Below are 21,951 nucleotides of genomic sequence, written 5' to 3' on the forward strand. Positions count from 1 at the left end.
TTCTTGTGTATTTCGTTGCTGCAGCCTTGTATTAGAACTATTCTTACCTTTTTGATGGACTTGTTTCTTTGGTTTATTTCTTCTTCTTGTTACTACAGCTTGTAATATAGGCGTGTTTATGCGTAAAGTTGTGCAATTATTCTGTCTTTGTGTGCATATGTTCTTTTTTGTTCTTTCCCATGAAACAAGCCTGCAGATTCACCTGTTTCTTGTACACACATTTGTATGCCCTCCTGCTATGCTCTCGGATGAGAGTGCCAGTATTGTAAATAAATAAATAAATAAATCACGAGCACACTCGGGGGAAGCACACACAGTCTACAGGTGGTCGCTCAGGTTTGTTGTCTTTAAGTAAAGTAGGTGTGCTTTAGTCGCTTTCTGCCCAACTGAGGCAGATGTCCAAGGTCCCAGAATCTTCTGCACACAGAATCGTCTAGAGTCAAGTTGATTCAAAACCATCCAGAACTGGCATCGCTGTATGTCGTAGCAAGCGCAGCTGCACAGGACGTGTTCAATGGTCTCTTCAGCTCCACAGTAGTCGCATGTAGAGGTGTCTGCTATACCAATGCGAAAAGAGTACACCTTTGTGAATGCAACACTCAACCAAAGGCGGCATAACAGTGTCTCATCGAAGCAGGAAAGTTGTGATGATAGCTGTATCTTGAGCGAAGGATACAGTTCATATAAGTGACACCTTTGGAAGCTGGTAGACGACCAGAACGTGCGTGTAAGATCTCGAGCCAGCAGGTAAAGTTGTCTTGCTGCACTAGTACTTGATAGAGGAATCAAGACCACAGGGGTTCCTTCATGGGCTGAGCGGGCTGCATCATTGGCTAATTGATTTCCGGTAATACCGATATATCCAGGCAGCCATTGATATATAATATCATGCCCTCGTGCTAGAGCTTCATGATGCCAATGTCTTATTTCATGTACCAATTGATCATGATTCCTCCTACACATGGCAAACTGCAAACTCTGAAGTGCTGCCTTCGAATCACAGAATTTGACCCATTTTCCTGGATGCTCTTGAACGAGATATTGTAAAGCAGCCCTTATAGCAGCAAGCTCTGATGCCGTAGATGTAATTCACATATATACCCAACAAAGTGGCTGGGAGGATAGCCGCCGTAATAGAGCATAGAATGCGTTATTCGAACTTCGGTTCCTGCCCATGGCAAGTTATCTTTTCACCCACTTTTTTTCTTCACATTTGCCTTACATTTCGGTTTATATATATATATTTTTTTTGAAGGGCCTGTCAATGTCCCTGTTGGCTGTCCTAGAGAAATGTCGAGTGAACGTACAAATTTGTTACCTTTGTACATCTGATGTATGTCCATCATACGTACAGCGTACATCCGCGGACATCTGATAGATGTCCCGAATATCTGAAATGTATGTCCCGTCGTATGCCTACCGGATATCCGTGGTTACTTGAGCAGCGGAACAACAGAAAAATGAAAGAAGATGCTTCTGGTCTGAAAACACCACCCAAATTAGTCGACCGTCCTTGACGCGATGGCTGGTTGCATTGTAACCAATGAAACGCAGCGCGCTGAGGGGTACACTTGACTCTCTCTTATTGTTGGCTCACTTATAAGAGGGTGTCGCCATAGCTTGGGAAGATTCCGAGTTTTGCATAACTCGGCCGATGCTGCATAGTGCCTTAAGTCTCGTGAAATGCTTTGCTTGAAATTGTTGGGGCATCATAATAACTCATAATAATATTCTGGTGGCTAGCTGGTTGTGTCTACGGTGAGATGCTACATAACTTAATTTGCCCCTTAACTGATGGTCTCATCAATCAAGCAAAACACTAATTGACCTCGCATTGCATTCCCAAAAACGGTGAAAAGCAGACAGCGAGTTAATAATTACCCAGGTCCATTAAAACATTACAGCAGCCTTGAGCTGTATTGAAATGACTGACATACGTTTCTTTGCTCACCAGCTCTATGGCAGCAGGAACATCACGCAAGACTACTGCACTTGCAGAGGTGGTGTCTCAGACTAATTGGAGCATGTAACACCAGAAGGCAACACGGCACAGGGAGCAGGAACCAACCAAACACTTTTTATGTCACACAACAATAAATCTGTTTATTTCACTGCCCAATAGAGCAGCAATGAGTAGAGAAACTGTAAAACGCAGTTATAGCGTGTACCTGTTGGTACATACAACAACGCAGCATTTCGTGAATCCGATAAACTACATGCTAGCGGGTGTTGGGAGAGTTTCGTTCTACACCGACGGCTGTGCACCTGTTGCAGTGCACAGAGTGTTATAACTGCAACGACGCTGGTGCAACGGCTTATCCGTCGCCGAGGCAACTGCCCTCCTTGGCGAGCCCGTGTCGTGCCCTTTTTTTCTTTTCTTTTTCTTTGTTATGCCCCTTGTTCATTTACTACGCGTCCATTTCTCTTCTGTAGCGACTATCTCGCTCACTCCTCAGCAGTGCACCCGGCAGGCCTCCTTTCAGACGCACTTGCTACCCCGATTCTCACAAATATTTTCTGGCAACTGCATTATCCCCGGTCCCTCATCTTGGGGGTCTGCACAATAAGTGTTATGCGAATACATAGGATTCTATGGGCGGGTGAACAGGAGTAAAAAAAGACCGCATTGCAACCGGTTCTGCATTAAAGCAGTTCCGTTACAAGTAGTCTACACTGTATGCTGCCAAAGTTCCAAGTTGCGATGAGTGGTTATGAGCCCTGTACTACTGACACGGTTGGGAAATAACTACAGTAAAACCTCGCTATAATGAAGCTGGATATAACAAACTAATAGATATAACGAAGCAATTGTAATTCCCCCTGACATTCCCATAGACGCCCATGTATTTAAAATGTCCCTTTAACCAAGCGAAAATTTCCTCACAATGAACATAACGAACCATTCCTCGTCCACAATGAGCATTTACTGATCATATTGGTATACGTCTCACCACGGCGGCGGTAATTCGAAACTTGCGCCTTGCGCTTCCTGGGAGCCGCTTGCCAAAACGAGTGTGGGACCGAGTCTTCCCACTTCCCTTCTCTAGAACTAATGAACTGGCCCGTGCAGCAACTCGCGCGAGCCTGTGTGAGCCGGCCTCCTTTCTCCTTTAGAACTTGTTGTCCTGCTCGCACATCTCACTTCTTTCTCCCCTTCAGCTAGGCGCTGGGGCCTCGCGCTGGTAAGTGTTCTGTGCTGGGGCCTCACGCGCCACCAGGGCAGCGAAGATTGCGGCTTTTTTCTTTGTCGTTCGCTGTGGAAGAGCAGCACCGCCTGTATCAGTTCCTGCCGCTAGACACGAGATGGACAAAGGCAGCGGCAAACGTAAGCGCAAAACTATAACAATCGAGCAGAAGTCGGCAATATTGAAAGCCCTTGAGTGTGGAATCAAGGAAAAAAAATGTGGTCGAAGATTTCGGCGATGTCTGGATGCCTCGGGTGATCAAGCCCAGACTTTCTGGGACGCTCTTTTTGATGCCGGCATTGTGCCTGACTGCAACACTTTCTGAATGTACGTCGGTGCCGATGCTGACGCGGTGACAACCAAAGAGTTATCAGATGTGGAAATTGTGCCCATGGTGACAGGCGTGCATGACAGCAGTGAAAGATGTGTCGACACCCTGGAGCCTAATGTTGGTGAACCCGACGCCCGAGCAAGCGCTGGATGCGACAGACCTGCTGTGCGGCTTCTTTGGTGCTTACGATGACAGCGAAAACAGACTTGAAAATAGCTGCTGCAGCTGAAAAAGCAGTCATCCGTGTGAAGAAGAGTCGGCAAAAGTCTATTGCGAACTATTTTTCTTCGTAGTGATCTGTCAGTAGGAGAGCTAAATTTGTGGAAATAAGGTGCATTCTTCTTTATTATTTGCTAGGTTTCTGCCTTCTGACGACCCTTTTAACCTGCGTGGAGGGAGCTGTGATATTCATTGGTGAGTACATTCTCCGTTGCTGGCTAATTGTAGGTAGAAATTGATATTGGTTATAACAAACTAATGCTTATAACAAAGTAATTACGACTTCCTCTTCACCTTCGTTATAACGAGGCTTGACTGTATGGCATCCTGCGAACAGGCAAGATGACGGATGGCAACTTCCTTGTTAGGTAGGAGGAAAGCTACCATTTTGTTTTCTTTTATTTGGGGGGGCAGGAGGGAGTCAATGTGCGATTTCTCAACAAACAGCGGCAATGCTGAGCCCGCTTGCAAACGTAGTTCTCAACAATTGTAAGGGAATCACTTGGTAATATTTACAAGCCAGGGAGACTTCTTTCACTTTTTATTGCGATAGCAATTGTACGAAGTGTTTCAAGGGGGTTTTGTTGTCGCCATCATGGCGCCCCGTCTTCTTCAATTAAAGTTCATGAGGTAAGATCCCCTCCGACCAGCCAACAAATAATCGACAGTGAGAAAACGCCTCACCTGTTTTTAACTAGCGCCAAAGACGCGAGAAGGGGGGGTCTCTCCAGCAGCATTTGCGACCTTTGATTTTACGAGGAGCCCGGTCGTCCCTGGCACGCACATTATCTTGCTACCTTGGCAGCCCTCAGCACAAACAGAATGAAGGAAGAGTGTTCCTGGAACAGCCGTACTTTCTTAAACCAGTGTTTTGAGCTGTCAGCCTAACTTTGTAAAACACTGCAAGCACGGGAACAGCGTCACATCAAGTTTTTAATGTACTGTTCAACATGCAGGAATTACCATTACTCCTGCTGTCGCGGTTAGCGGCTGCCTTTGCCAATCCGATAACCGCCCCTGCTGCGCCGATGGTGCTGATAGTGCTTTCGTCCGGGATCGACTCTGGGCATGTGCACTTTCCGGCTAAGCTTTCTTCGGTTGTGGAATACAGACTACCAACCGCATCGACCCTGACATCAAGCCCAGAGAAGAACTTAAGCTGCTGCTTTCACCGACCTTCCTTCAGTGTACACGGAAACAACATCACATCAAGTTTTCCTAATCTACTTATCAACATGCAGGTGTGTAAACCAATACCGCTATTTGCTAGAAAATCAGATGAGACCTTTCTGCTAGTGTTCCCGTGTCAACAAATGTTATGTGAAATTGTATTAGACTGTTTTTCAGTGGCATTGCTTTTGTTACGCTCTAGTGACATTAAAACAAATCCGGGACCAACTACGCCCTCAGAAAATCTATTAGATATCGAATCTCTGCCTGAAAACCCAACCGAGCAAATGCCTGTTCTTTTTAAATAGATCAAGGATACTCATACAAGATCATTACAAAGTGCAGAGGTTCCGAACGAATTAGCAGCTGATATCAAGTCAATCAAATATGGCCAGAAGAACATAGAGGCAAAGATTATCGCCGTACAAAAGCGCCTCGACGACCTCGAGCAAAAATCTGAAGTCTTCGAGAAAGTTAATGAAGAGCTAGCTATCTGAAGTGCACGCTTCGGTCAACAACCTCGAAGCATGCAATTTTTCACTCCAGTCACGACTCGATGACTTGGAAGATCGCTTGGAAGATACATAACTTGCCCATTCACTTATCCCCTGGCCATGACAATATTGGTACCAAATTTCTGAAAAGCGCCGTTACTTACAGTTCAGTGATACTAACAAAAATCTTTGAACAGTCCTTAGATACGTCAACCATTCCTACACAATGGAAAATCGGGAGGGCAGTCCCAATCTTTAAGTCTGGTAATAAACACTCTCTGAAAAATTATCCCCCTATTTCGTTAACAAGCACTTCCTGCAAATTATTAGAACATGTCATTTTCACCAACCTCATTAACTTCCTTGAATCGAATTCTTTTTTACACCAGCACAACATGGTTTTCGCAAACATTTTTCATGCGAAACACAGCTCATATATTTTACTCACAAACTGCATCAGATTTTAGACCGTTCATCATGTGCTGATTGTATTTTTTTAGACTTCAGTAAGGCTTTCGATAAAGTCTGTCAACAACTACTACTCTTCAAACTGAGCCTACTAAATAGTTACAACAGTTTACTCAAGTAAATTGAGTGTTTATTGTTTAACCGTGTTCAATATGTTACTGCTAACAATCACATTTCGTCATCTGCTGCGGTCCACTCAGGTGCACCGCAAGGGTCAGTTCTTGGTCCACTTTTGTTTCTAATTTATATTAATGGCCTCACGTCTTCACTTTCTTCTAACATTCATCTTTTTGCAGATGACTGCGTCATTTTTCGTGAAATAACCAGTAACAATGACAGTTTAAACCTCCAATCTGAACTTAACGCAGTAGCAGCTTGGTGCAGCACATGGCGAATGGACTTAAACATCGCTAAATGTAAGGTAATGCGCGTAACTAGATCTGCTAACGCCCCCCCAAAATACTACTTAAGCAACGTCCCGCTTGATCCAGTCTCCTCGTATAAATACCTGCACATTCTTATCAGATCTAACTTATCTTGGGCACCCCACATCGCATACATTACTAATAATGCTAATCGCGTGTTAGGCTACATACGTCGTAACTTTTCAAAAGCACCTTCTGCACTAAAACTTCTGTTGTACAAAACATTAATACGTTCCAAACTTGAATATGCATCATCATTGTGGGATCCTTACCACGATAACCTGGTTACTTCACTTGAGCGCGTACAGAATAACTCCGCCCGTTTCATACTTTCTAACTACAATCGCATTGCCAGTATCAGTTCAATGAAATCCAGCCTAGGCCTTCCTTCCCTTGGATCCCGTCGGAAAATATCTCGTTTGAGTACACTTCACAAATTATTCCATCATGCTACCCTACATAACCAATTAATCCTCAATCCTCAGTACATATCCCACCGCATCGACCTTTGTCATATGGTTGGAATCACATCCAGCAACTCCCAGTGTTATTATCGAGCATTTATACCTCGTACATCAGTAGATTGGAACCACCTTCCCGAACACATCGTCACTATTACTAATAACAATATTTTCCTCAAACATTACTCAGTATTGTATGAGCTAAACGTTACTCGAAATTGTATTATCTTCACCGTCGTTGCACAGCTACTATTGTATAATCAGGAGTTTTTCTTCAATTGTTTATTTATATGTTTGTTGCATTGTATATTCTCATGCTGTATTTTCTCTGCTGTACATTCTGCTGTATAATGTGTATTTCTATGCTGTATATTCTCATGCTGTATTCTCCTTTTCCTTGTAAACTTTATTTCCACTCCCCCCTATAATGCCATATGGCCCTGAGGGTAAATAAAATGAAAATGAAACGAAATTTGTTGCTATCGAATTCACTGCCTCACCCTCGTGGAGAAACAGACTTTTTTTTTGTGACTGACGACAACACCGATTGTTCTAAGGGCATTAAGGAGGCCTGAGAGCAATTTTCTTTATTTGTGGCTGACTTTGCGGCCCAATTTGTGTGTGGACTGGCTAGCCACCGCGTTCCTTTGGCTTCGGAATCAAGACATGCGACGGGCCCTTGGGCATGCGCATACAGCAATTACACCACATCGTGACAAGTGTGCTCTAAGTGGATATTTGATTGATTGATACGTGTGTTTTAACGTTCCAAAACCACCATATGTTTATGAGAGATGGCGTAGTGAAGGGCTTTGGATATTTGACCACCTGGGGTTTTTGTAACGTGCACCCAAATCTGAGCACACGAGCCTAGAGCATTTTCGCCTCCATCGACCTGCGGGCCAGCAGCCAATACCTTAGCCACTAGATCACTGTGTCGGGGCCTACGTGAATATTTAAGATTAACTTTGCAATATGCATATTGAAGAGCGTTACGCAGAGCAATTACGAGGCAGGTACTTTTTTCAAAAGATCAAACCAAATGTTTCACGGCCGAATTTTAATTCTAGCACACAGTGGCTATTTCTAGCACACAGTGCCAACAGACCTATTCCATGTTTGTAAACATGGTAGGCGCCGAGTAACCTCACGGAGTGTTGGCTTCGCCCAGTCGTGCCAGCTGAAAGTCCGACACCAGCCTCTATGAACACGTGAACAAGAACATTATGAACATTATCCGCATACCCTAGCGATAATGCCTCAACAACATGCTGTGGACAATACGGTTACGTACTTGAAAGGTCTGCAGCTCAATTCTTGCACTTAAGCAGACGTCGCGAAATGTGGACAATTGAGCAAGCTTCCCGCATGATGTTTTTCTGTGAATTCACGCCGACGTGAAAATTTGGGGAAGCGCATCAGAGCCAGAACAGCCTTCTCCGACACACTTGTGTCAGGTGTGTCATCGCAGCCACATATAATCAGGAAAACACATAATCTAACTCATCCTTTTGTTCGCTGTTACTTCAATGAACCGTACCCACGCAGAAAGAAACACATGCTCGATCGTTGGCTCGATGACCGAGTGGCACCTTTAGTTCGTGCCAATATGATGATATCATTTTGACGTGTTGAAGACTTTTGCGGTTATATCAACAATGGCAACCATGAAAAACGCTTTGCATATGGCCGTGCTATCCAGAACGTCAACGTGCTTTGAGGTAAACGTGCTCAATACTCCTCCAAGGCTTATTAAAAAGAGAATAATTCTATGATATATTCTAACGCTTGAGAGAGCTAATCACTTTTTATGGGTAAGCCGCTTCAAAACATAACCGGCGAAGCGACGTTGAAGACAAGTTCTCGTGTTTCACAGCTGCGGCTAATCAGCGACAGTTTTCATCAACAGAAAACTGAAAAAAGTGAAATAGAAAAAGTTGGCAGATCCCACGTACAGTGGGAATCAATGATAAGTGAAGCACGAATGAGGAAGGTTGATATGTTACTTTCAAATCACCAGAATGTTACGAGGTGGAGGTAAATTATGCCGTAAACAACTTCCGTGTCATGATTATCATGTTTGCACCAGTCATATACCTTTGTCATCCATTGACGTCACGTAACACCAAATTTGTTACATGTGGAGCTAGCGAAATGACCTTGAGTGCATCATGAAGGGCACAATATACTCCAACGTAACGATGGCACGCACGCACACTGGGCACACCGACGCTATGTTAGCAAAACGCGAGCACTTTATAGTCTGACACCAAGTGCAACCGGCGTGACCAGCGTCCGTCGGCGCGGCCCAACCGCAACCAGTGCGAATTGCGACATGCTGAATTTGGCGCCAATGCGTTATCTAGACAGCACTGCGTCTGCCTCTTTTCGAGACTGAGGGATGCCGGACGCGCTCAAACACGCATGCGTCAAAGCAACACAACGCGGCGCGCGCCTGCCAGCGCGTGGCGCAGCAATGCCGGCGCGCACGCGCGACGGGTCACATTGAAGTGCATTGGCGCCTTGACTGCGACATGTAATCACGTTCTCGCATGACACACACGTCATGATAATCGTATTTGCACCAGTCACATACTTTTGTCATCCACTGACGTCACGTAATATTAAATTTGGCATACATAAAGCTAGCGAAATGGCCACGAGCGCATCATGAGTGTGGCATGTAGTCATGATGTTACGTGACACGCATGTCGTGATTATCATGCTTGGATGTGTCATATACCTATCTCGTCCGTTTGCGTCACGTAGTACCGAATTTGGTATATGTGAAGCTAGCGAAACAGCAGCGAGAGCATCACGAGCGTGGCATGTAGTCATGTCTGCACCAGTCTCATACCTTCGTCATTTACTCACGGCCTGTAATACCAAATTTGGCATAAGTGAAGCTAGTGAAACGGCCGCCAGCGCATCACGATCGTGGCATGGCATGTAGTCATGCTGTTACATGACACGCATGTCATGATTATCATGTTTGCACCAGTCACATATCTTTATCATCCTTTCACGTACGGTAATACCATATTTGGTATATGTGACGCTAGCAAAATGGCCGAGAGCACATCATGAGCGTGGCATGTAGTCTTGTTGTTACATGACATGCATATCATGACTCATGGTCTGTCGCTTGTGTTCACCATGCAATCATGTCATACCATACCAGTTTTGCAACATGTCGTGTGAAGGAAACCACCGCAAGAGCAACAAGATCAGGAAATGTAAATCATGACATTCATGACATACATGTCATGATTCTCAAGTTATGACTAGTCAAATATGCTCATCATGCAGTCATGTTATGCCATACCAAGTTTCGTATCGATACCATTACCGAAACTGCCAGGAGAGCTAGAAGTCGTAGGCGGCTAGATAGATAGATAGATACGCTCAAAGTTGCTGTAGTTTGCTAAGAAATGCCTCGCATTTAAAAAAGACCTGGTCCATCTTCCTTGTGCCTTCCCGTGCAAATCGCCGTAATAGTTCACCAATACAACACTCTTTTTTCTTTACAAACACAAACAGCGCATGCGCCAGCGTAAACACAGCAGAAACTGCAGTAGGCGCCGCAGCTTTTGCTACCAAGCGAAACCAAGTACCCGACAACAGCGCCACTGCAATTTCGCGATGTGTTTTCAGTGGAATTTGTTTATACCTGTTGCCCGCTGGCCACCGTGACTACATTATAGTACCTGGAGTGACTCATGAAACAGAAAAGTCAGTTTCTTACGCGTCGTCACCAGTTCCATAACAAATAACAGAGGCTATCAGCGGCATGCAAAACTTTCAACAACAAAGACACGCAGCGGCACAGATACTTTGCTTAGGTGCAATATAATCGCTCAATGAAGAGAGTAAAGGGCATCAGCGACTTTATAGAAAAGCTTTAGTTGTGTTTTCAGTGACCAAAAATAGTTTTGGGCCATAAACTCTTCTATGCCGTGTAAAAAGTTGGACTAGTGAACTTTGGCAGAGTTGATTCAAGGGCATTAAACTGCAGCGAAACCAGTTGGATAACCACTGGGTGTTTGAACTGAAATCCTGGCTAAGCTTACTCCATGAAAGAGGGTTTGGATTGAACCTTTTCAATGGCATCCACCACAGGGTCAGGCAGGGGACCACTGTTGCCAATGCAGGTCATGCAGCCGTAGCCAACCACATTGAAACCAAGCTTCTCCAGGTAGGGGACGACGCCCGACTCCTGAAGGTAGTAGGTGACCACACCACTGCCAGGCGAAAGGCTGGTCTTGATGTAAGGCGCAACGGATAGACCCCGTTCCACTGCTTTCTTGGCCAGGAGCCCTGCGAGCAGCACAAAAATCGTCTGTCATAAATTGCCATCTTACTGCAACACCAAGTAGTTCGCTTGCAACCTCTGTGACACACTCTGGAAGATCAATGAACATTTAAAAATTACGTATCGCGTCACGCACCGCGAGTACAAATAGTTTGAAATGACAGGTGCCACCTTGCTGAGTAAACTGGCGGCAATTTAACTGTGGTGTATAGTAGTATATGCTGCATATCATTGCAGAGGATCACTTTTCTAGATACTACAGACACAGAAGATATATTGAAATTGAAGGCGATCGCTAATTAGTTCGATATATGAAAGGTTTATATAAAAAAAATAGAGGCCCCGAGAGCTTACCAGTAGCGAATCATCACCTACAATAGGCGCATTCAAAAATGACAACTACTTCCGCACACGCCACAACAGAATGATTTATTTGAATGAAAAAATTGCTAATCTTGGCCAGCTTCTTCGTTATTTGAATGTTGATGCTACTCTCGATCTTATCAAGGCTGTCCATGTGTGACAGCCCAGTTCCCTCCATGTAGCTAATACAATGACGAATGATGCCGAACGCTGCCGGCGGAGTACGGGCGTGTAGCCAGCGCCTCGTCTAGGCGATCCTTCTCGTTACATGAGCTGTCGGCCTGGACATTGCAGCCTGCTCATATCATGTGGAACTGCTTCTGGAAAGCGGTACAACTCGCGAAACACGTCATCTGTGCGCTTGTCATCGTCTTCACCAGTTTCAGCAAGTTCTGCCGTCTCGAAGCCTGCCTTGCAGAAGCATTTGACCACTGTGTTCGTCTTCATGTCTGGCCAGGCATTGAAGATCTTTGAGGGAGAAAACTTTGCAGAGATTTCCGGCCACTCCTTCGTTCTTCACTGCTGGGTGTCCTGGCTGCTGACGGCAATTGGTTTTACCAACGATGTAGTAGTGCTGCTTAAATCAGTGAAGCCACGCCATACTATCAATCAGGTAATAGAGAAATGCTCAGAATATAATCAACCACTATACATAGCCTTCATAGATTACGAGAAGGCGTTTGAATCAGTAGAGATATCAGCCGTCATGCAGACACTGCGGAATCAGGGCGTCGATGAAGTATATATAAACATCCTGGAAGAAATCTACAGGGGATCAACTGCTATTATAGTGCTTCATAAAGAAAGCAACAGAATACCAATCAAGAAGGGTGTAAGGCAGGGGGACACAATCTCCCCAATGCTATTTACCGCGTGCTTACAGGAGGTTTTCAGAAACCTAGAATGGGAACAGTTAGGGATAAGAGTTAATGGAGAGTACCTTAGTAACCTGCGCGTCGCCGATGACATTGCATTGCTGAGTAACTCAGAGGATGAATTGCAACTCATGATTACGGAGTTAGACAAGGAGAGCAGAAAGGTGGGTCTTAAAATGAATCTGCAGAAAACAAAATGTACAACAACCTCGAAAAAGAGCAGCGGTTCGAGATAGGTAATAGTGCACTTCAAGTTGTAAAAGACTATGTCTACTTAGGGCAGGTAATAACCGCGGAGCCGAACCACGAGATTGAAGTAACTAGAAGAATAAGAATGGGGTGGAGCACATTTGGCAAGCACTCTCAAATTATGACAGGCAGATTGCCGCTATCCTTCAAGAGGAAGGTATGTAACAGCTGTATCTTGCCGGTGCTTAGCTACGGAGCAGAAACCTGCAGACTTACGAAGAAGGTTCAGCTTAAATTGAGGACGACGCAGCGAGCAATGGAAAGAAAAATGGTAGGTGTAACCTTAAGGGACAAGAAGAGAGCAGAGTGGACTAGGGAACAAACGGGGGTTAAGGATATCATACCTGAAATCAAGAAGAAGAAATGGACATGAGCCGGACATGTAGCGCGTAGACAGGATAACCGCTGGTCATTAAGGGTAACTAACTGGATTCCCAGAGAAGGCAAGCGAGTTAGGGGGAGATCGAAGGTTAGGTGGGCAGATGAGATTAAGAAGTTTGCGGGTATAAATTGGCAGCAGCTAGCACAGGACCGGGTTAACTGGCGGAACATGGGAGAGGCCTTTGTCCTGCAGTGGACGTAGTCAGGCTGATGATGATAATGACAACCGTGCGAATTTCTATACTTTTACAAATGAATTTCAAGGGGATAACTTACGAGTTCGATATACCTGAAAATTCGATAAATGTGGGTTCGATATAACCGTGTTTGACACGACCACGTTCAATAACCACTTGACTTGACGCATTCTATAACTCATGCCAAGAGCTTTTTTTTTTTCGCTGCTGTGAAAGAATAAAACCAACAAATTGTGCAAGCATTTGGGGCTGTTAGGTTTGGCCTGGGGATTCGTCTCTCAATCCCTTCAGCGCCCAGTCTGACGGACGCTGTCAAGTATTTGAGTGATTATCCAGACCAGGCGGCGGGCAGAGGCGAGTCCTGTCCTTCAATTGCGGACCCTTTGGTCGTCCCTTCGAGCAGCAGCGTGACTGATGGCCTCGTCGACTCGTCGGGCGACAGGAGGGCTGGCGTGGCCGGCGCCAGAGCTGACAGAGGAGCGGCGCTCCCTTTTGATCCCCACTCACCAAGCCGACCGGCCGACTGCCTATGCTCGTCAGGCATTGTACGTGCTAGCCGGAGGACGAGACGTCGTGTCGCCAAGACGCCGTTAACCATTCGAGAGAGGCCAACAAAGACAGCATCTTCCTGGAGGAGACCGACGGCCGCCGCAAATCACCCCGCTAATTGAGCGAACAAAATCGGCGGACCCTTTGAAGTATGCTGCCAGGATCGTGGGAACTCTCGAGTAGCGGCACACACACGACGCGGAAGAGCCCTGCTGGCGCCACCACAGTGCAGTGTTCACGTGGACCGTGCTTGCTCGCCCCGCTCACCTGTGTGTGCGTGATTGGTGTTCGACTCTGAGAGGAGGAGCCCGACAGAGCATAAAACGACGCGGCAGAGTGCTGGACATCGGGCTCTGAACCTTGCTCTGAACTATGTATCGTTCAACCACCACGCTCGTGGTTTGTGAAACCACTATCCCTTCTTTTCTGTAAATATGTGTAAATAATGTCATTAAACCCCTGTTATGTTTCTCGTATCCTCTTGTCAGCGTTCAGTTTCTCCACCTGGATGCCACCACCTGCAACTTCTTCTTTCCCATCTCTAACAGGGCCCAATATCAGATCAATTTGATGAAAAGACTGAAACTGAGTGCAGAATAACTAGATATTTAATGACAGAGTAATTAGCATAAATTACTAAAACTCACTCAACACAATGCATTTCTTTTATTTTCCTTTTTTTAGAATGTACTACTGGCTGACTTATATTTATGCCATGCTAACTTGTCGCATATGAAGACAGTGCATCATAATTCGTACCTGAACGAGTATGGAAGTCATATTGCCAGTTTCATTCCAACGAATAAAGGCTGAAACAAGGATAATAACAAAACAACTAGGGCAAAAAGCTGAGGACCACGCAGCACGCAATGAAATGAAAAATGATACGTATACCACTGGAGGATAGCAAAATGGGTAAGAGAACAAACAGGAGTCACAGATATTCTAGCAAACATAGAGCAAAAAAAAAAAACAAAAAAAACACACAGATATTCTAGCAACCATAGAGCAAAAAAAAAAAAAAGACATTGGCTGGTCCAGTGATGTGATTAGCTGGGGCCATTTTGTAGCAGGTTTTCTTAGAAGCAAATTGCATCTTTCGGAGCAAAAAAAAGGGGGGGGGGGGGCTTTCGGAGCAGCCGAAACGGTATTTTAGAAAAAAAAAAGGTTTTTGGAGTTGCCAAAAGTGCATTTAGGAGCAGGAAAAAAAAAACAGCATTACGGGCAACAAATAACATGAATTAAAGCAGGAAATAAGGCTATTGGAGATGCTAAAGGGTCATTGCTGAGTGAAAAAACTAAATTAGCAACAGCTCAATGAGCTAAATAAAGCGTAATTAAGATGCATTCCATAGCATTCCGTGTAGCTCGGACTACTAAAAGCGTAACCGCGTATAGTGCAGGACCAGTTATAAAGCAGAAATTTACTACTACCATTTATATTCCCATAAAACTAAATTTATACACATATAGCTTGTTCTGCAGATGCCAAGATTGAAGACCTGTTATAATGCGGTTCAGATAAGCGAGGTCCCGCTTCTTAACAGAGATACACCGGCAGAGGAGAGACAGCGATGAAAGCACTACGAAGGAGGAGGGGACGCCAAACAAACTAACAAGGAGTGCAGTGTGGGAAAAAAAAAGAGAGAAGGTTAGCCACGTAAAACTAAAATAACAGCGAAGAAGCTGGTTGGCCTTAGGTGCTTAACGTGGCCTCTAGGCTGATTCTAGGTCTTTGCTTGGGTAGACAGACTTTACGAAAATATCCAAACTTCAATATCAGAACTAACATGCAAATCTGGTGCGGGCTCATCATTGTGGTACCCCTCTTACGCCACGGCAGGAAAACTGAATGGCGGCTGCTCCTCGGCGCATGCATGGCTAAGCGAAGGTTGAACCTTGGTGGTGAACACGCACAACTGTGATATGCCCCCTCTAACCACCATAGCTCGCATAAGCAACTGCTTGAAAGCAATTTTTTTTTTTTTGTCCTTGCGAACACCCGGCGCGTTGCCTAGCTCTGCTCCTAGAAAGAACGCGTTGTGGGCGCGTGGCACGAGGATGGGTTGTCTGAGCATCAAAAAAAGCTTTTGCACTGGCCACTTGTGCGTTTTGTCCATGTCACAAAATGATTGCACTGTCATTCAGTGCAATATTGAATAATAGAAGAGAAGGACGATGATGGGACCAGCGCGTGGAGCGTGCAGTGCGAGGCAGGACTGATCTGGATCGGCTGAGAATGGGCCCGTTTGCACAAAGAGGCTCTGGGCAACAAAGTCGCCCTGTTTTCTACCCTTCCAATGAGGAGGCTTCCTTTAATTCTACATTTTATGGTGCTAAAACCCGGGAAGGCAGAGAATGGGCCCGTTTATGCAAAGAGGCTCTGGGCAATAAAGTCGCCCTGTTTTCCATCCTTCCAACGAGGAGGCTTCCTTTAATTCTACATTATATAGTGCTAAAACCCGGGATTGGTAACATGAGCGACCCGAGAACGAAAGGAATTCCACACTAATGAAGGTGGATCGAATGAAGGGCAAACGAGCAACCTAACGAGCTTTGCATATGCGTCTCCGTAATGAGGCAAGCCAACTCATTGAAACGGGTTAGTTTAGCGCCCCAGCACTTCGAGTTCTGCGCGACTGACTGAAGGACTGCAACGATGAACTACACGTGCTCAGCGAACAACTGGAATAACTCCTCACAGACGAGCAAGCAGATGAGGACTAGATATCAGTCTTGGAGTATGAAGACAACGCAGCCGCAACGCTGTCCCTTCTCTTGTATCACATCGAGCAACTTCACCCTGAAACAACAGTGGACCGAGGCTTATTGATACCCAACGAGGATGCGACTCCAGGTACGTCTTTGGAAAATCGTTCCATTGATGATGCTTCAAGACTACCGAAGCTTGACTCGGTTCACTTTAACGGAGCAGTGCTACAGTGGCAGCTGTTCTAGGACTTGTTCAAGCATGCTACCCATACAAACACTGGCCTGACAAACGTCGGAAAAATTTCACTACCTGAAATTCTTTTTGGCTGGACCAGCAGCCAAAGCGATCAAAATCCTAACCAACTGCTTCCACATCATGAGAATCATTGAGCAGAAGTACTTGGAGAACCTCAGAATGCTCGAGCCCGTACGATGTTCCACTGAGGTGTACGCCGTAAGAAATCGCCTACATACTGTGACCATAAACGTGACAGGTCTCAAGACTTTTGGACGATCGGATCTTTCAGACAATGGGATGCTTCTTGAGATCATGACAGAGGTGGTCCCCAATGACATCGTGGTAGAACAATACAAATGACAGAGCTAATCAGAAAGGCCCAACAAGACTCATTCATCAGAGACGGAACTACAGCGGCTGTGGGATCTTCTCCGACTGGAGGTAGAAGACAGCGAGAAAGGTGCGCAACACGAGTCCAGTGTTCGCGACACACCTAAAGTAAGGCCTGACAGGGGGCCCATTGCGACGCCTACCACTTCCGTCTTGCACAGTGACTCCAAGATGACAGCGAAGAACGCCAAGACAGTATTACAGCCGCGAATGAGACCGCTCAGACCGCGAGAGAATGAGAATGCTGGTGCTTATAGGGTGAACGAGGCGAAAACAAGAAAACCAAGAAAACTCTTCAAAAGGGGCTGCAGGAGAACTTCATGGAAAAGTCGGCATAATGAATCTTTGTGCCAACGGGAACCGATCATTGAAAGCACAAGTTCACCGAAGGCGACACGTTCAGAAACACGAGCGTGGCACAAGGATCAAAGCACCGATGGAACAGCAGGCACAGGAAGAAACCCGGATCGCCACAAACTGAGTGACTTGGAATCGATACAAGTACTTGTGGATGACAAACATGTGTTTGGAACGTGGGTGCATTAGAGTTCATTGTCAGGCGTCACTTCATAAAATGGCATAGTTTGGTCATGTGAACAAGAATACCGACCGACTCTCAGCTGTGCAGACCAGTAAGAAACTGTACCCTTTAGAAATCCCGACCTCGAGCCCCGAAGTGTGCTGATTATTAGAAGAAGAAAAGGACGATGATAGGACTAGCGGGTGGAGCGTGCTGTGCGAGGCAGGACTGATCTAGATCGGCCGAGAATTGACGGGTTTTTGCAAAGGTGCTCTGGGCATTGAAGTCGCCCTGTTTTCCATCCTTCCAACGAGAAGGCTTCCTTTATACTACATGCAATATATTGCTTGTACAGCCTCAATTCACTGAAGGTGCTATTGGGCAATTGATGTGGGCTCTCATCTTCCCCACCAACAGGCAAGCTTGGCAGGTTTTAGTAGTTGTCACGGCTCTTCTCTCCACCCAGGACACAAACTGGGATCTACGCATGCTGCCCTCGGTCGAGCTTGTGAGTGAGATATTGCTTGAACCCAATCTCGTGTTTTCTAGGACAAACTTTCTGGGGCAGCGCGCCAATTCAGTTGAAGTTCACAGGCTAGACCTAATGAGTGCTAATCGCGTAATCGTCCCATCGGTACCACTCGCGGTTCTGCAGTTTTGTGCTGAGCCAGCAAAACACTTTACAGTGGTTACATTTTTAAAGGACTAGATGTATGAAAACAACTTTCCGATTATGAAAGCAGAGACTTGCATTGTTAGCAAGTCTCTGCTAAGGCGTGTATGCAACATTCGAGTTGTGCTTCACGGTTCTCGTTATGCGGGGAAATACAGTGCACGAGAACTTCTGAAAAGTTAGTCTGCAACAGTGTTTCTTTTTCTGTGTTCGTTTTGTTGACACAGCAGGCCTGTGAATGTTAACTTTCAACACTTTTAAATTTGAGGGGATGAGGATTTACATCCCTGCCGCACGACTCAATTCTCGCAATGGCGGGGCTGTTGGGCCAAGAAATTATGCACACTTGCAATCTCTGGAAACAGCTTTTTTTATTATATAAAATATATGCGTTCTTTTGGGAACATACGTTATATAAGTGGTTTATAGTGTAATAGAAAGGTAGTCCGATACACAAGTGCACATGCTTTTCTATATATAAAGTACTCACACTCACAGTTGCAAGAGCGAGGTGAGTGCACCTGAAGATACACACATACTAGGGCTTTGCAACCACAAGATATTGTAGTTTCGCATTCGAAATTTGAAAATTCCACATTTCGCCCATACTTGGTGCAGAATAGTGGCAATATAGCAGGACGTAGTAGGATTGGTCTCTCGGCAGTTTCGCGCAGCCATCAAATCGCTGCTGGTGACGTAATGTGCAGACAAAGAATAGTAGAATCAACAGAACTGCTACCAAGAAATAGACCCCGAAATTAAGGAAGGCAGAGAGTAGGATAAAATGGTTGCACTGGGAGAGGTTTTCATCCTGCACTGGACGGGCAGCAGAGACTGAGATTGTCCCCACAAGACAAAAGCTGGAGGCAAGACGGAGAGCAAAGAATGCCTTGCAAGCTTGGCATCATGACGCAGTGATGCTGCTGTCGGGGTCATTGCCGAGTTGTTATGTGTCTGTGCCAGGATGGCATCAAAAATGGAATAGTTTATTGTTCTTCATTATACATACTTCTATGATATCAATAGTTCCACAAGCTTTAGTTCTGATATACAAAATGAGGTTGCATCATGATGTTGTGCTGTGCTTCGTTAGAATACTGTATATCCTGGCAAGATACTGCGGCAAACTAATGCTTCTTGTGGATTGCAGGGTGTATCATTCAGGTCTAAAGAAAAGTTACAAGGAGAGTTTGGCAAATACAATATCTTGGCAATTTATGGTTTCTGGAGAAGACCATAGTCTTCAGCAATCACAGCAAACCATCAAAGCAGGGTCGAAGATGAGTATGCAGAAAATAAAGATAGTGCTAGATGGCCTGGTAACGGAATGAAAGTCTGCTGTGGTCACAGATTTCGGGGGCTTGTGCTATGGAGATGGCGAAGATGCCTAGCAAAGCATGGCACACATGATTTAATTACAAACAATAATTTTCTGCACTTAGATAAAATAAAAACATAAAAACTGTACATAAAATATTGTGAATAATTTTTTAAAAATATCAAAAATAATTAAATCCACAGTTCTCACCATGTCATAACTACCTTGCAGCACTGCAGAAGCTATGAGGAGTACATAGGCAGTATTCTTGCACAGTCAGAGTTCGTACAGGTTTCTAAAGGGAAAATTCAAGGATATTCAAGGACTTTCCAGGACCTGTTGCAAGTTTTTCAAGGACTCTAAGCAGCATGCTAAGTTGGAATTCTTCACTCTAAAATTTTCAGAAATGACCAATTTAATTGCACTTATATATAGATATCGCAATTATAAAAAAAAAGCATAGACTTAATTACTTCTCTCGCCCTCTCCATAGGGAGATGGCACGATGACATGTTGGAAATTTACGCGCTGATGGGCTTCCACGCGCGTAAAGTCAGGCCTTAAAGGGATCATGACACACTATTTTTGGTTTGCCTTTTCTTTACTGCAAGCTTTAATTATAGCTCCAATAAGTAGGATACACATACTAAGATTAATTTATTCTCACTACTATGTAGTTTGTCGCCTTTTCGATATGGACAATTTTAAGTTCCTGTTTTTGTGGACTGAGTTGTCCAGGTATATAGCAGTGTAGCTGACTTAGTGACATGATCACAAAGCTTTGCATGCGTCATGCTGAGTATTGTCAACTCTCGCACACATGTGCCACACAAGAACCTGCAAAACAAACTCGCCCCTACCTGCAGCAGCCTGGACGCTTTGCGGGTATGTACGGGGCAGAAGTCCATAAGTCACTCAGCTGACTATAGATCTGGTGTGACATCACTAGACCTTTTGTTGCCCTTCTTGTAGAGTTACGTCAGTGTTGGATGCACTTGCGATAGGCCTCGATTAGGAGAATGAGCATTTAGGTACACTTGGGAAGAAACAATATATTCCTACACTCACAAGGTGCTTGCCATAGCCTTGAAATTTGATGGCATCACCCCATTAAGAGTGCCGGCTTGTGCACAGTTGACACTCGCAGCTTGTTGCTCTTAAACAACCAAGAAGTAACAACTGTGACAGTGGTCAATTTACACTCATCCTGTGGATACATGTGTTTTCTCTTCTAGCAACATTCTCGGTTTCTTTTAGCAGCATGCTTCCAGTGTCGAGCTATGACAGTCGTTCATCAGCACTCGTCCTGTCCTCTTTCTTTTCTTGCGTCCTTCGTGCTTGAGCGGCGTGTTGCAGTAATAAGTTGCTTGGCCTTCTTCATCCGACATTCTAATTTCTCGCTAACACATTCCCTGCTTCACCCTCGCCGCAAACTAACTTTTTTTTCACATGCACTTTTGCAAAACAAATCATGTGCACCCACGCCACATTACTGCTTCAGAAATGGGTAGTTTGACAGGTTCTTACACAAATGTACCACATTTAGGAGGTCGCAATGTCGATATGAGAGTGCACTGCTCAGGAAATTCAAAGATTTTCAAGGATGGCAAAAAATTCCAGGACTGTTAAGGGCCTTGAAAGTTCATTTTTCAAATTCATGGGTTTTTTAAGATTTCAAGGACCCTTAGAACCTTGACAGGACATAATACTGTTGTGGGCATAACTGTTTCATTATCAATGAGATACAGCAGCTGTACTTCCTGCATGACCCATTACAGCAACAGTACTTAATATATTAGGCCATCCATGTATGCACATTGCATTTTATGAAATATAACAGGTTTACTGGCTGGTAAATGCAATAGCTACCCTAACCATAATGACGTACAGCAACATGGCAGCTGCCATCTACTTTCTGGCATTCTGCCCAGACTGGCTTTCTGCCCAGACAGCAAGAAAATAAATGCCATAACCTGTCAGTCTCATCTAATGCTGAGGGCAAAGCATCAGCTGTATCTTTTTTCACTATTTTATATTAATGACTCGTTTGTGTTAATGCTGCTAGAACTATTGACGTTGTGCAATGCCGTGAAAATGCTTTGATGTCAAATGAGCACATGGTACCACAACATTAGCGCTGGTGATGCGCTCATCATGCAAAGCACCTGGAATGTCTATTCTGTGCCAATAATTTGCTGTTCCATGCAAGAACAGTACATGATGGCCACTGACAGTGCGTTGACTGAGTCTCCAGAGTTCTGTATGTCAAACATTCAGTGTAATAATAAAATAAAAGGCTAGAGCGCAAAAATTGTTTTGTCGTGTGAAACAAGTGGTAGTATGAACACACTCTGTAAAAGCAAGTCTTTGAAAATCAGAGCTACTGTTAAATGGTATTCCAAAAAAGGCTTTTGTGTGTTA

General features: G+C 44.8%; 1 protein-coding gene across 2 annotated transcripts in view; it reads right to left on the minus strand.

Moving 5' to 3' along the window:
- The window catches only part of LOC119172490 (cytoplasmic aconitate hydratase), a 609,523-nt gene that overhangs the window by 219,166 nt on the left and 368,406 nt on the right, over positions 1–21,951 (minus strand). For both annotated transcript variants that reach the window (XM_037423609.2, XM_037423610.2), the window contains one exon: positions 10,850–11,070. In XM_037423609.2, coding sequence (XP_037279506.2) covers positions 10,850–11,070 — 221 coding nt within the window. The remainder of the gene's footprint in view (positions 1–10,849; positions 11,071–21,951) is intronic.

This window comes from Rhipicephalus microplus, chromosome 4 (assembly GCF_043290135.1).
Source record: "Rhipicephalus microplus isolate Deutch F79 chromosome 4, USDA_Rmic, whole genome shotgun sequence".
NCBI classification, from domain to species: Eukaryota; Metazoa; Arthropoda; class Arachnida; order Ixodida; family Ixodidae; genus Rhipicephalus; species Rhipicephalus microplus.